Genomic DNA, 14,821 nt, shown 5'->3' with positions numbered 1-14,821 from the left:
AGCATGCAAATACTACTGACCCAAAACACCGAAAAAAAAAAATACCTTCATTTTTGTCTGGCGATGATGAACCTAAGGCACAGAACAACAACTCAGTATGCGGCTTATGTTTTTTAAATAAGCTTTGACCATAGCCATTGGTCAATGAATGTATGCTAAGCATATGGCCTATCTTTTTATCAAGTATTACTGATAAATGAACAATACATACGCTGAGACTGAGAGACCACTTTCGTTCGACTACGTCCTCTAGAATCGGTCTTTGAATTTCCAATTCCAACAGAAGGTGTTGAAAGCTTTGTTCGTATACGACCTATAAAGTAAAAATGACATTAAGAAAATAGTCTTCGTCATGAACAGAGACCTCATAGTGTTAATGAATATTTTATTACGTTGCTATAGTTGAAAACTGAAGATTTACATACTGGAAAACTCAATTATCCAAACCTCACTTGAAAAAAAACAATTCAGAGTAGAAAATTAAATACCGCAATAGATTTAACTGCAAGTTAAGAAACGAACACTTTTCTTTTTGACTGTAAGTACTTCAATAAAGAATTTATATACAATCAATTTTTAAAATTAAAACTAATTCGTCTTCATCAACACCAAATTAGATAACTCTAGTTTTCTCCAGAAATACACTGATTGTATATTTTTTAAAAGTAAAGCTTATGAAGTGAGAGTCAAGGAAAATATTTTATAATTTAAGAGGAGAGAAGTACCTAATGTAACAAATATCAAACTCTACTCACTACTACTTGAAAGCTATAATTTTACTAACTTTCCTTTTTCGTCCTCTAGGTAACAAAACCATCCCTGGCTATCTTTTGAACAAGCCACTGAGGATTCTTGCCAACAATTCTGAGCAGCACTGCTCCGTTTTTCAGAGACCTGCCATCTAATTTCTCTGTACCTCAGGATACCACTATACTCATGACCATGGATGTGGACACAAAAGTAATTCTTTATACTTTATAGCACCTTCCATACAAGGTTTTCAAAAGAACTTTGCAAAGACTAATGAATAAGTCTCAACATCCATATGAGGTAGAGAAATACTACCCTTGTTTTACAGAACGAAGAACTGAGACCCAGAGATTTTAAGGACTTGTCTGAAGTTACTCAGGAAGTCTATGGCAGAACTCAAATAGAATTCAGCTCTCTCCAGACTGCCAACCGATAAGATCATCTTTTGTGTGACATCATCTCTACTCCTCAATGTTTAGACAACACAATGAAATTACCAAAGAAGGGAGGATTCCAACAGTATGAATGACAGTTAATAGGCAGATTACTCTTAAAAGCGAATAGCCAGAATTCTGCATACAGGTTCTAAACCAACATGACAGCCCTACACAAAAACAAAACCTAGAAACAACAAGTTGGACACAATTTTGGAAGGTTGCAAGAGGAAACTGCTTGAGAAGTGACATTCTAGCACAACAATTTATTCAATTTAAGACTGCATTAACTTTAACAATAAAAAAGTTTTGCAGACATATAGGGTCAATCCTTGACCCAGAAGAATTAGGCACACAGGCTCATTATATCTAGTTTCCAGCCCCTTTAGGCTTTCCACAGCAGGATTTCAAGACCAGCCAAGTTAATATTATTCATCCAAGTAGAGGGAACAGTCCACAGAAGAAAGTCTATGGGAAGAGAGCCAGGATAAAGGAGGTTATTCACTTAGCTACTAGAAAGCAATGTATTACCATTACTGGTTAAATTGACTGGGACAAACTCTACCCTCAGTCACCCCATGCATTGACAATATTTTCCCCACTAATTGTAATGAGGTTTCAGGGTTTCTGTGCAGAATCTGGCCCAGAGAGTTTAGGAATATAGTGCACCACCAATTTGGTTGATGCTGAATTATCACTAAAGGCCTGATGTAATTTCCATTAAAATAAAAAACAAAAATCTTTTTGAATGTTATGAGGCAATGTTTTCTGGCGCTAGCTTAGAAGGGTTTTAACAATACATTTTAATATGTTCTTCCATGTTCCAAATAGATAATTAATAATAGCACCTGCTTCCTGAGTGTGAGCACATCTGTTCAACAGATGAGTTTTTCCTAATTAGCTTATAATTTAAAAGATCAAAACATAATACTCCTGTAATTTTATAGTAAAATGTTAAGCAATGACATTTTTATTGAAAATGATTGCCTGAGAACCAAAATCACAATGCAAAAGAATTTACAAAAATATACTTCAATAACCAAATATTAGATGTGTAAGCCAAATGGAATGACCCCCAACCACCACAATGAGCTAATTCTACTTCTAGAACTTAGTTCGTATAAATGAAAGCATGAAGATGAAAGTATTTGCTATTCTAACAAAAGATTAATTTTTCTTACCATCTTCAGAAGCTGTTCCTAATAGAAAAAATAATAAAACAATGATATTCCAAACAGCACTATTCTTTGATTCAATTCCTTTTCATTCCTACTTATATGAAATTAGAGTACCTTGACAAAATATGTTTATGTAAGAATGGATCTTAACCTCTGCTCTCTTGCTCTACAACTCCATCATTAAACTACAATGGAAAGCCAAAGGCTACATTGTGAGCTGATTGTAGAAATACATAATGCACTGCTAGACGCCAAACTTTCTTTGAAAAACCATGGAATATTGAAGAAAAACTGAAGTTTTAATCATGCATATGAGTTTAAGACAATTAAGTAGCATATCAAGAACAGACTTTGATATCAAGCATACTATCATAAGCAACTGCTAAGGAAAGTCGGTGACATATGCACATGGTGCACATTTGCATATAGAATTCCAATACAAGCTCCAGGTTGAAGTAAGCAATACAGACCCAGTGCATTAAACATTGGGCAGAGAGAAGCTGATGGAAGATGTTAGAAAGGAAGATTCATTCCAACAAAATTCAATCTGATGCCTCAAAAAATGTACACCCTTTTAGACCAAGTCCTGCCTGGAAGAGTGAGCTGTGAGAAAAACAAGGTTACTGAAAATGGGTCACAGTTGGAGTGTGTATGCTAGTTTAATGAGGCAAACATGACAGTTAAGACAAAATCTGAGGTAAAACACACATCAGTGCCCTAAAAACCAAAGCGTGGGAAGAGGAGAAAAGCTGTGGAAGCACCATTTCTCCACCCTGCACTGAGGCTCCCTTGAAACCATGGTCTGCAGATTCTGGGTGAATATATTCGGGAAGTGACAGGATTTGTAAAAATATTCCCGCTATTGGTTGGTAATTTTTTTCTAATCCAATGCTGTTTCTGAATACTGAGATGACTATAGTAATCAAAAAAGCCATTCAGCATCTTCACCTCATCTAGAGGTTGTGGGAGGTTAACCCTCTCTGCAAACCTTGCTAGGACTGTGCATGCTCTTGCTGCTTCTAGACTGAGCTACTCTATACACTTTATTCACAGCAGGATCACCACTGAAGCCTCAGAAGCTACAGCTAGTACAAACTGCAACCCTCCTGGTCTTTTAAAGTGCCACCCTATCCTAATAATGACTTTTTTTAAATCGAGTTTTGGGAGTGTCTCTCAGTTTTCCAAATCAAGTCTGCCCAGCTTGCATATAAATACTTTTTTAAAAAATTGCCAGTGCTGCAAATTCATCCTGGACTTTTATCAAGTTGTGTTTATTCCATCTTGCAAATCATCACAAGTAACAGAAGTCCTGAAGAGCACATTATGTCTTCAGATATATCTGAAGTCCCATTCTCTTCCAGACATCTTTGAAAATCCACTAAAGACCAAAGGGTTGCACAGGTCTACCTGACAGCAGAACTTGGCCTGCAGAGCCCAGATTACTTGTGATGATACACAAAATGGAAAAAAAACAAACAAAAAAACCAGCTTGACCGCAAGAGTTCAGGGTGAATATGGGATGCTGCTAATTATAAAAGTTATATGCAACCGAATCAAATTTTGATTTGGAAATCAGAAAAGAATACAGAACCGTCCAATATTGTTTAATAGGGCAGACCAATACCTTATGGAATTTGGACTGCTATAAGCAAAAAGTGACAGTTACTTACCTGTAACTGGAGTTCAAGTGGGCTCTACATATTCCCAGTTATAGGTATTGAACCACCTTGTGGCAGCAGCCTTTTTCAGCTGTATCAGCTAGAGTGTTCTCGCATCCCCCCTCCACTTGGCGTCCCAAAGCACAGAGGGAAAGGCTATAAAGGGGACAGAGCACCCTTTGCTCCTTAGTTCCTTCCACCATACAGCCAGAGAAGATAATTACAAGAACTCTGACAGAGAGGGGAAAGAGGGTGGGAATTGTGAATATGCAGCGCCATCTCAAAGAACTCCAGTGACAGGTAAGTAACCTTCATTTCTTCTTTGAGTGGCTCCGCATATTCCAACTTATAGGATAGATTGATAAGCAGTGCTGAGACCTGAGCAGAGTCTGGAGATGGGAACAGAGTCCTAGTTGAATAAAGACTGAAGTATCACCTTGCCAAACCCAGCATCCGCTCTAGAAAGTAAATTCAGAGGCCAATGCTTGGTGAAGGTGTGTACAAATATCTGGGTTGCAGCTCTGAAGATTTCAGCAACTGGCATCAGCCTCAGTCAAGCAAAGGAAGTAGCCACAGCTGTAGCATAATGTGTTCTGATTGAAGCAGGCAGAGGAACTCTCACTAGCATATCACTAAAAGATACAGAAGCTTGATTCACCATGAAATAGTCTGGGAAGAACTCATAATGCCTCATAATATTCTTGGCATATGAGAAGAACAGTCTAGAAGTTTTAAATGTGGAAATCAGCTACCAGCTTATGCAAGAACTAAGGACCACGTCTAAAGACTACCTTTTCCTTCTGAAACTAGAGTAAAAGGTGGATCAGACATGAGTGCATTCAGTTCACTCACTCTACTGGCTGATGTAATGGCAATAATTAAAGCAGCTTTCAGGAATAAATGATGCAACGAATACTTCAGCTATGGGCTCAAAGAGGGATTTCATCGAACTGGTGAAGACCAAACCGAGGTCCCAAGAAGGGATGCGTTTTTTAGCAGAAGGGTACACATTTGACAAACCTTTCATAACCTTTTTACGTGAAGCATGAACAAACAGCAATCTATCATCAACTCAAATATGATATGTGGAGATGGACGCCAAAGGAACCTTTATCAATGAATTAGATAGGATCAGGCTTCCTCTTCATCCATGCCTGAAATCTAGACTATTTGGGACAGTCAGTTTCTTGTAGACTGTTTCCTGGATTTAACCACTATATACTGCACAGATGAAGAACACGACTGCTCAAGTGCAGACAGAGTCAAAGTCTGTTCACCCATCCCATCAGATGAAGGGTCTGCAGGTCCAGGTGAAAAATCCTGCTCCCCTTCTTGCACAGAAGATCTGGAGACAGGGGGAGACGTATAAAGACTTTGCCGGACAGCTGTGGACCACTGCAGATGTGGCCAAGCCAGGGCAATCAGTATTATTCCTTGCTCTGTCCAGATGTATCTTCCTTGTCACCTTTTGTATCAGGGAAAAGGAGGCATATATCAAACCCCTCCAACAGTGCAGAAGAAAAGCACCCAAGAAAGACAGACTATCCCTAATTACTCTAGAACAGAAAAGATGACACTTTTTCTGATTAATCTTGTCATGAACTGATACACAATTGGTTGACACCATCTGGAAAAAAGGGTCTGAACTAACTGGTCCTTCAGGAAGGCATTCCTGCTGAAGCAATCTGCAACTACAGTCAGGCCGCGATTTACATATTTTTTTTTGCTTTGTTTCGGCAAGGTTTCATTTATGCACGGTCAATTAATTGTGACCCTTTATATTTGTACACAGTAGGGATTCACTTTTACATGGTGCAGTGCTGTTGCCAAGATGCACAAATCAGTGGCATAGCCAGGACCCTACACCGGGTGGGCCCCAACTTCGGGTAGGTGGGCAATGATGGGGGTGGAGGAGGGAAGGCAGGAGGGATTGGGCACCTCCCCCTCACCCTCTTCAGCCAGCCTTGTGTGGGCCATTGAAATGCTGGCCTGGGGCCCCAGGTGTGGGGTCAAGGTGCAGGGGCTTGAACCGCTCCACTCACCTGGCGCTCCAGCCAAGGAGTGGAGTCCAGGGCTTGCCCCACTCTGCCCAGCACATCTGCCAGGGAGCGGGGTTGGGAGCTTGCCCCAGTCTGCCTGCCCGGCGCTCTAGCTGGGGAGCAGGGTCGGGGGCCTTACCCCATTCCATCCGCCTGGCCTTCCAGCTGGGAAGCAGACAAGACTCCATGCCCCAAGCCTACTCCCTGGCTGGAGCGCCAGACAGGTGGAGAGGGGCGAGCCCTTGAGCCCACTCCCCAGCTAGAACACCGGGTGGAGCAGTGTAAGCCTCCAACCCCACTCCCTGGCTGGAGCGCCGGGTGGACAGGAGGAGTGGGGCAAGCCCCCAACCCCACTCTCTGGCAGGAGAGCCAGGCGGTTGGGCAGAGCAGTGCAAGCCCCTGCGCTCCAACCCTCTGCCCCAGGAGCATGCCTGGGGGGTTCCTTGCCAGAGTGTCCATGGCCCCCCACACAGCTGCCTGGAGGTGGTGAGTGGAGGCATCCCCGATCCTTCCTGCCTCCCCTCCTCCATCCCGTCATTGCCCATCCCACTACTCCACACTCCCCAACCTTCCCAGATGAACCCTCAGAGTTCTGACTTCAATAACATGATGATAATGCTGATACTGTATCAAGTTCATCCTCAACATGAATAAAGGTTAGTACCTGTACTGTAGTAAGTTTGAATTTCATTAAATTTTTTAAATAAAACCTGTAGTACTATACTGTATTGTATAAATTAGGGAGGTCATCTTGTGAGCCTAAAACCTAAACCCTTATTTCCCATAGACCCTTGGTATCTTCTTTACATGATTTCTATTTGCACGCTGTTTTTTTAAGAACATAACCACAGTGTAAATCGAGGCCTGACTTTAGTGTCTTTCCCGGACAAATGTATTGCTACGCAAACGTCATGGCGGATGCACCAATTCCATTGTTTTACTGCCCACGCAGAAGGGGTGGTGTGAGCACCCACCTGTCTGACGATATAATACACTGCTGACATATTGTCCACTACTACTTGCGTGACCTTTCCTTGAAAGTGAGGGAGGAACAATCTGAGGGTCAGATGAACAGCTCTTAGTTCCAGTACGTTGATGTGCAACGTTCTTGAGAAGACAAATGTCCTTAAACCATTAAGTGGTTCAATGTCCCCATAACTTTTGGATGATCCATATGAAATCACTGTCTGGGATGGATCCGAGGGATTGAACTGTATACATTTGAGCTCATTGGTCCTGTCTGACTACCAGTCTAGTGAGGTTATAATGTTCTGCGGCATCATGAGCAATGTGCAATATCATCTGCATAGATGAATTTACAGGATTATGTGACCAGAATGTCGCTGGTATAGAGACTGAATAGTGCAGGTGATAAAACAGATCCTTGTGGAAGGCCACTGTTCAATCTCTGTGATTTGCTAGCAGATTCACCAACATGTATAGTGAATCTTCTATTACTCGGCATCTTAATGAGGAGAGTATTGTTGATTATCATTAGCTTTCTCATGCCAACTTCAGCCAGAGACCTTTGAGCCATACAGTATTATTTGCGGAAGAAAGGTCAATTAATCCTGCAGCTGTTTTTAATTTTAACTGATAGATTTCACAGATTCTATGCAGCTGGTTAAGGCCAGTACCCGGCCCAAGTTCTTCAGGAATCCATCCAAACCTACTGCTTTCCTGGGCTTAGTGTTGAGAAGACCTTTGTCCGTTTAATCTACTGTTAAGGGGCAGAAAGGGGTGAATACAACTGGCACTACTTTATTGAGCAGTAAAGTTGTTTGTGGACTTGCTGCCTTATGTCTTTATCCATCGGCACATGGGAGCTGGCAATCAACTCTGCAGCAATGGCACCTGCACTTACTTGGGGCAGTTTGCAAGCTGCTGGAGCTACCCTGCCTAATTTCTCAAATTCATAACTGGGGATGAAGGTGAGGATCCATGAACTGAAGGCACATGCCTCCCCTCTTGCGTGCCATGCACTTCAAAAATCCGAGACCTGCTCCGGAGCTAGAGGGTGGACTAGGGCCATCACCGTGGCGGAACTCTTTGGAACTAGGAAGGTACTTGTGGTCAAGACAGGAGCAAGATCTGGCTGTGACACTGAATCCAATGGTCCACATGGGCTAATCTCCCTCACTGCTGTGACTGGGGATGGGGCTGATCTCCACTTAGGAACCATAGCAGTGCTAGCTGAAATAAGCAGAACCAATAACTCTGATGCATGGGAACTGGCACTGTTAACATTGGCAGTCTTTGTCCTGTGCTTCTTTTTCCTCAGTGCCACAACATCTCAGGCTGACGATCCTTGTTCAGAGGTACCACTCATGTCCATCTTCCAGATCCTGGAGGATGCAGTCGGAGCCAATTCTGCAGCTGTGGGGGCCCAGTCAGAGTTGGACCATTGTAAGACATGAAATACTGCACTGGTGAGGGCGGCCAGACTGGTCCTTGACATTTTCTCTATAACCGAGGTGGAGGGATGTGATCACATAGGCCTTGATTTGGACACACATGTCCTTGAAGGTTTGAAGGGGAGAGGCACAGGAACCAATCCAGCCCTGTCAGATGATGTGGCTTTTTGAAACCCTGCAGTCTGCTGGAACCTCCAGAGACCACCAGCACAGAGGTTGGTAGTCCTTGGAAGCAAAGTCTGACCTTAAGAGGGTCTAACCTTAAGGGCCTCCTTAAAGCAGTAGTTGGAGATGAATCGTCCCATCCTGGAGGGCTCTGGGGGTAAGGGTCCAGCAAATCAAAACACCCAGATGGCGAGTGACCTTCACATAGACACTTTAGGGACATGTCATCATCTGATACCAGGAAAATGGCTGGACAGAAAGCGTATCTCTTAAATCAGGTTCCTTTGGCTTCCTCGATTCCACCATTATTCAGAACTGGGGAAGTACCCTAACTGTTAGTAGCTAACTGAAAGCTAACACTAACTAATTTTGAGGAGAAAACTCTTGGCTTCAAGGAACTGGAGAGTTCACATCCATCCTGGCATGTAATTGGAAGGAACAGAGGTGAGAAGGGCATTCCACCCCTTTTATAGCCTCCACCTTCGGTGCATCAGGATGCCAACTGGAGGGATGGGGTGCAAGAGCACTCTAGCTGATATTCCTGCAGGTGGATTCTACCGCAAGGCAATACAAATGGGTGCAACACCCGTAAATGGGAATATGCAAAGCCACTTGAAGAACATCATTTGTACTCCATGATCTTTACTGGCTTACAATTAGCTGCAAAGTGCAATTCACCATGCTGGTTATCCATAATTCTTCAAATGGTCTGGTATTTTACTAATCTCTTCTCCTGTGTGCCACCTAACTGCATTTTCAATGGAGACCTTGGTTCTGGAATTCAATCCCTCTTGAAGTCTGCTAGACTCTGATGGCCTTTATGATGTGGTTCAAAATGAGTGTGTATTTAATAAGATTATTTGCTCATCTGACTCAATAATGGATGAAAAGATAGGGATGACGGTAGGGAATGGTGCCTGCTTTGTTGATAGTAGCTATTGTTCCTCATTTTTCTAAACACTGGGATATAGTTACAATACATGTGGCAAAAGTTTATATAAAGAGTTTTCAGCATCTTTCAAGCCAACATGGCCAATGGTAACATCCTTGAACAAATATCAAACTCAGCTATTATGGCAAGGCAGGAAGCAGATGAAGCACTAGTTCTAGCTACTTATTGGAAGCATCTAGCTGTAGCATAGTAACAATTGCTAGAAGAATTCTGCTTCTCAGAAGGCCTTTTCAATTATGACAGGAGATATAGCGGACAACTAGCTAAAGACGGTTTAATACATAGCTAGAACAAATAAATACTAAAATGCAATTTGAGGGAAAGTCTATAAACCTTTAAAACATTCTGTTAAACATGCTGGAGGCTATGTAATCCATGAATGTAGGCCTACTCAGCAATAATTATCTTTAAAAAGAATTAATTTAATTAAAGTTGACAGTGTCTTGTTAAACGTCTCCTAATTTGATTATTTTAAAATATAGGTATGAACAGAGCACTCTTTACATAATACATCTGATTTTTAAAAGAGCTAAAATATTTTACAATAATTTTCTGCTCCCTTATTGATGTTTATAAAGGTCTTCTTCACAAAAAAGAAACTGACTGACAATACAGGAGAAATTGTGAAACCCCTGAACCTCTGAAACACAAGGTACTGCCAAATACACAAACTTTTCACAGTACCATATACAAAACTTTAAAGATTAAGTTTTCAAGTTGATGGTACCCTAGCTGGTAAAGTCAGCATCTAAATAAAGAAGGACAAAAGCTTCTATTCACAATGATTGGTCATTACAGAAATAACATCAGATTTAAGATAAACGAAGTTTCTTTTAAAGCTGGACACCTGACATCCATAACGTCAAGATATATTGACAAATACAGTAATAATACGAAAGACAACCACTTTAAGACTAAAATTAGTGTACAGAGGGGTTAATGAAGACATTTTGCATATTAATCAATAGAGCTGTGCAGTACAAACATCAAGAACTTTACATTAAATGCAATTTCCAAAAATGTTTTAGTAGCATTAGAAGAGGGCAGACAAAACAAGTTCTTACCATCCATCTTGTCAGAAGTATCCTCTTTGTTGAAAGAGCAGGCAAAGAAACAGGGAAAACTTAGTGTGTTAGAATGAAGACTTTCATAACAGAGTCATAAAACATTCATTAAAGAAACTATATTAATAGTAAACACTGCAAACATCTGTAGATCTAATTCATGTGTGTAAACTCTAGAAAAGTCAGTGGTTCCCAACCTAATGTATGCAAAAATATAAGATAGGGTACAAGACCCCCTCAAAAAGATGTGGAACCTATTTGCATTATCTAGATTTGAGCAAACTCTGGAAGCAAATTTTATGAACTTTTTCAGGATACATCAACTGCTTGGTGCTCAACAGTCAATGAGAATTCAAATTTACATACATTTATAGTGTTACTGAACCACAGTGACCCCACTTCTGAAATTCTGCCACTTAACTTGAAACCTCAGAAGGGGAGGCAGTAGAAATTTAAGAAAAAACAGGCCAGCACAGTAAAGACAGAAAAAAAGGAAGGTCGACTAGTACATACAGCTTAAAAGCAATTAAAGATTTGGCATGGAGTGTGGTGTATTGCAAAAAAGGAGCACCCAGATTTTGAGTATAATATAAGCAAAATAAAGGCTGAGTACCACTACAATACTTACTAGTGCAGTGTTTCTCAAATGTGGTCACTATGACTGCATGCAGCCACCAGAGTTTTTTTCCTGTGGCCACAACAGCCTCTTGTGAAGAGATGGGGGAGGAGGAAAAGCAGTAGCCCCACCCTGAAGTGCTCAGGGGTGGAATTCAGCCTCCCCCCGGTTCAGCCAGAGGCTCGGGCGACAGGCTATAGTCCCCCCTCACCTGGCTACAGGGTAGGACTCTGGCAGCAGGCTTCAGCTGCAGGCCTCCTGAGGTGGGCTTCAGCGCCCCCCCTCCCACCAACTTCAGGGCTTTGGGTTTCAGCCTCCCCACAGTAGCAGGGCTCTGCCCGTGGGCTTGGAGCTTCAGCCCACCCCCGACTCCACCCATGGGGCTCTGGCTCTGGGCTTCTGCAGGGCTGGCCTTACCGGGCGCTGTGGTCCAGAGGCAAAAAATGGGGTGAGCCTGGGGTCTGAGACCATGGAAGGGAGCCCAAGGCAATGCGGGAGGGGGGGAAGCAATGGGGCCAGGAAGGCAGCGGGGGGCCAGGGGCACCAAATTATAACTGTAAATTATTTTTACTATTGAGTCTACAGAAAACCCTACAACAATCAATTACAATGATTTGGACACATAAATATGCATATTTATTTGTTTTTCCTGAAGTTACTTAAGTATTTTAGGAAAGAAATTGTCAGACCGTCCACCAACCAGAGTTGGTGGCTGCACTCAGAGGCTGCCAAAAAATTTGGTGTGAGAACCCCTGTACAAGTGAGATATGTATAATCCGCTGAATGTTGCTTATAAGGATGCTAGTAATTTCAGGCCTCACAGCAGAACTAACCTCAAAATGGCTAAAGTCTGGCAGAGAATGTCTTCCTGATTCTACAGCTACAAAAACAAACATATGTTCTAATGCAGTAACAGCACAGGGGAGATCCTTTTTCATCAATAATCAACAAGCAATGACAGGTAGAGGTAAGTAGAGACCTGTGTGCTCCGGTAAGTTGGTCCTGATTTCTACAGCTACTTTAAATTTTAAAAAAAGATTCTAATTAAATAATTAAATATGTACACGAACAACACTGTCAGTACAGTGGCCCTGGTATTTATTTTTATATTAAACTCTCCACATGGAAAGACACGGAAACCAAACTGGAAGCAAGATAAGCACATTTGTAGGACATTTCTGGTAAGATGCTCAGCAATGAAATAATTAACAAATTTGCCCATTTAAACAGTCATTTTAGGTTTCAACCACCCCACTGAGATGAAAGGGACAGTTTACTCAGTACTGTTTCATGCTTCCAGCACATTCTGGCATGCTACATTGCTTCAGTTTACACTCAGTTCATATTTTCAAGGGTATCTTCTTAACTAAGAGTACTAAATTATTTATTTATTTTCAAGAGCTGAGACTCTGGAGCACCTTCCTGCAAGGCAGATCCTACGGTGAATCCACAGCCAGCAAATATATAGATCCCAGGTCACACATCTTTAGAAGGGGCAGGCACATACCACCCACTGTTGCAGTAGTTTACTAAGTTTTAGAATTCTGAATCTTCAGAAATTCCTATCAGTCATGCTGCAAGCATAGACCCAGAAATGTTAATTTCTTGAAAAACATTTTATTTTAAGAGGTTATTGTAAAAAAAAAAAAAAAAAAAGTACGATGAAATAAATTTAAAACATAAAAAGTAGACAGTATTCTCTTAATATTTTACAGAAACATAGAAAAGGGGATTTTGAGAGGCTATCAAATCCATCCCCTGCACTGAGGAAGGCCTAAGTAAACCTAGACCATCCCTGACAGGTGTCTGACCAACCTGTTCTTAAAAACCTCCAAAGGCATGGCTTCCACAACCACCCTTAGAAACCTAATTCCAGGGTTTAACTACCCTTATATGATACATCTACACAGCAACTAGACACCCAGGGCTGGACCATGCTAGCCAACTCAGGCTCATGGAGCTTAGGATGCGGACCTATTTAACTGCTATGTGGACTGTCAGGCTCAGGCTGGACCCTGTGGTCTGGGAGGATCCCAGAGCTCTCAAGTGTAGTACTCAGCACTTGTCTTTACTGAATTTCATCTTGCTGATTTTAGGCCAATTCTCTAATTTGTCAAGGTTACTTTGAATTCTAATCCTTTCCTTCAAAGTGCTTGCAACCCCTCCCAGCCTTGTGTCACCTACAAATTCTATAAGCACACACTCCACGACATTATCACGGTCATTAGTGAAAATATTGAATAGGACCAGATGCAGGACTATCCCTGCGGGACACCACTAGATACATCCTCCCCAATTTGACTGAGAACCATTGAGAACTATATTTTGAATATGGTTTATTAACCAGCCTGTGCACCTACCCTCATCTAGATCACATTTCCCTAGTTTGCTTATGAGACCATCATGTGGGACTGTATCAAAAGCCTTACTAAAATCAAGATCTTGTCTACTGCTTCCTGCTTATCAGCTACACCAGTAACCCTGTCAAACAAGGAAATTACATTGGTTTGGCATGATTTGTTCTTGACAAATCCATTTATTGAAGGATTCCTTTTAGTTTTCAAGTCATTAAAGAGCTCCTGATGGAGCCATACTGGCCTCTCATTATTATTCCTATCTTTCCTTCACATCAGTATAGTTGGCAGTTATGCATTTAATATTCTCTCTATGAGAAGCTGCCAGCTATTCTGAACATAGTTTAAAACTTATTTACAAGGAACCCACATGTGGCAAGGAAAATAAAAAAATATATAATCGTAATTATATGCTGAGAACAATAAAGAAAAAATATTTTGCAGTATGTGGTACATTTTTCTTACTCTCCCCTCATCTTTTCTTTCCTTCACAATTCTAAGACTTCTACATTTTCAGTTTATAAACACTATATTTTTAAAAGTACAAGGATACCATAATAAACTCAAATACCTCAGCCTATTAGTCATACCATAGACAAAAATAAAAATATGTAGAATTTTAAATTATATTTCTTGTGTAAGATTTCTCTATTAATTGAATCTATTGTTTGGAACTACCAGAACACAAAGAAAGGGCTGAAACAACCTTTTTACAATTATTGCTTGATTATAAGAACGCTTTCTAATTTGCATTACTAGTTAACACTAATCATTCAGAGAAAGAGAATAAGACAAAATAATAGCTATTCCATTTGGACTAATGTACATTCATATTTTGTTTTACCTTTAACCCCCTAGACCAATGTCACGAACAGTATTATCGGAATTCTTCCATCAAACATACATCTCAATGTTCATTTTTTCCATTTTAATCTAAGAAGGTGTGACAGAATGTACTCGTGTCCACACCCTACACACCATTGTAATAATCTTTGTAGAATGTACGCCTTGTGAAGTATCATTTGAAAACTCAATTTGGTGGTCACTGTTATCATAAAATGTTTGTGGCAACACTGCATGTGAAGTTATAAGATTCCACCGTGTGGTGTTATTAACATGTTCCAAACTAAGGTTGGCAAACAGGTCTGTCTCAAACAAAGGAACGTGTGCTCTACTTAATTTTCATTTACGCAGTAA

The 14,821-nt window shown here is 41.0% G+C and overlaps 1 protein-coding gene across 15 annotated transcripts in view; it reads right to left on the bottom strand.

Annotated features, from left to right (window-relative positions):
• The window catches only part of CLASP2 (cytoplasmic linker associated protein 2), a 276,272-nt gene that overhangs the window by 108,746 nt on the left and 152,705 nt on the right, over window positions 1-14,821 (bottom strand). For 6 of the 15 annotated variants that reach the window (XM_077811095.1, XM_077811084.1, XM_077811089.1 and 3 more), the window contains exons 19-22: window positions 10,655-10,678; window positions 2,366-2,383; window positions 212-313; window positions 46-72 (exon numbers count right to left, since the gene is read on the bottom strand). In XM_077811095.1, coding sequence (XP_077667221.1) covers window positions 46-72; window positions 212-313; window positions 2,366-2,383; window positions 10,655-10,678 — 171 coding nt within the window. The remainder of the gene's footprint in view (window positions 1-45; window positions 73-211; window positions 314-2,365; window positions 2,384-10,654; window positions 10,679-14,821) is intronic. The other 9 variants (XM_077811086.1, XM_077811092.1, XM_077811088.1 and 6 more) reach the window with 3 other exon arrangements.

The sequence above is a fragment of the Eretmochelys imbricata genome, chromosome 2 (assembly GCF_965152235.1).
Source record: "Eretmochelys imbricata isolate rEreImb1 chromosome 2, rEreImb1.hap1, whole genome shotgun sequence".
Lineage (NCBI taxonomy): Eukaryota > Metazoa > Chordata > Testudines > Cheloniidae > Eretmochelys > Eretmochelys imbricata.
The sequence above is the reverse complement of the archived record's forward strand: the minus strand, read 5'-3'. Positions and strand labels throughout refer to the sequence as shown.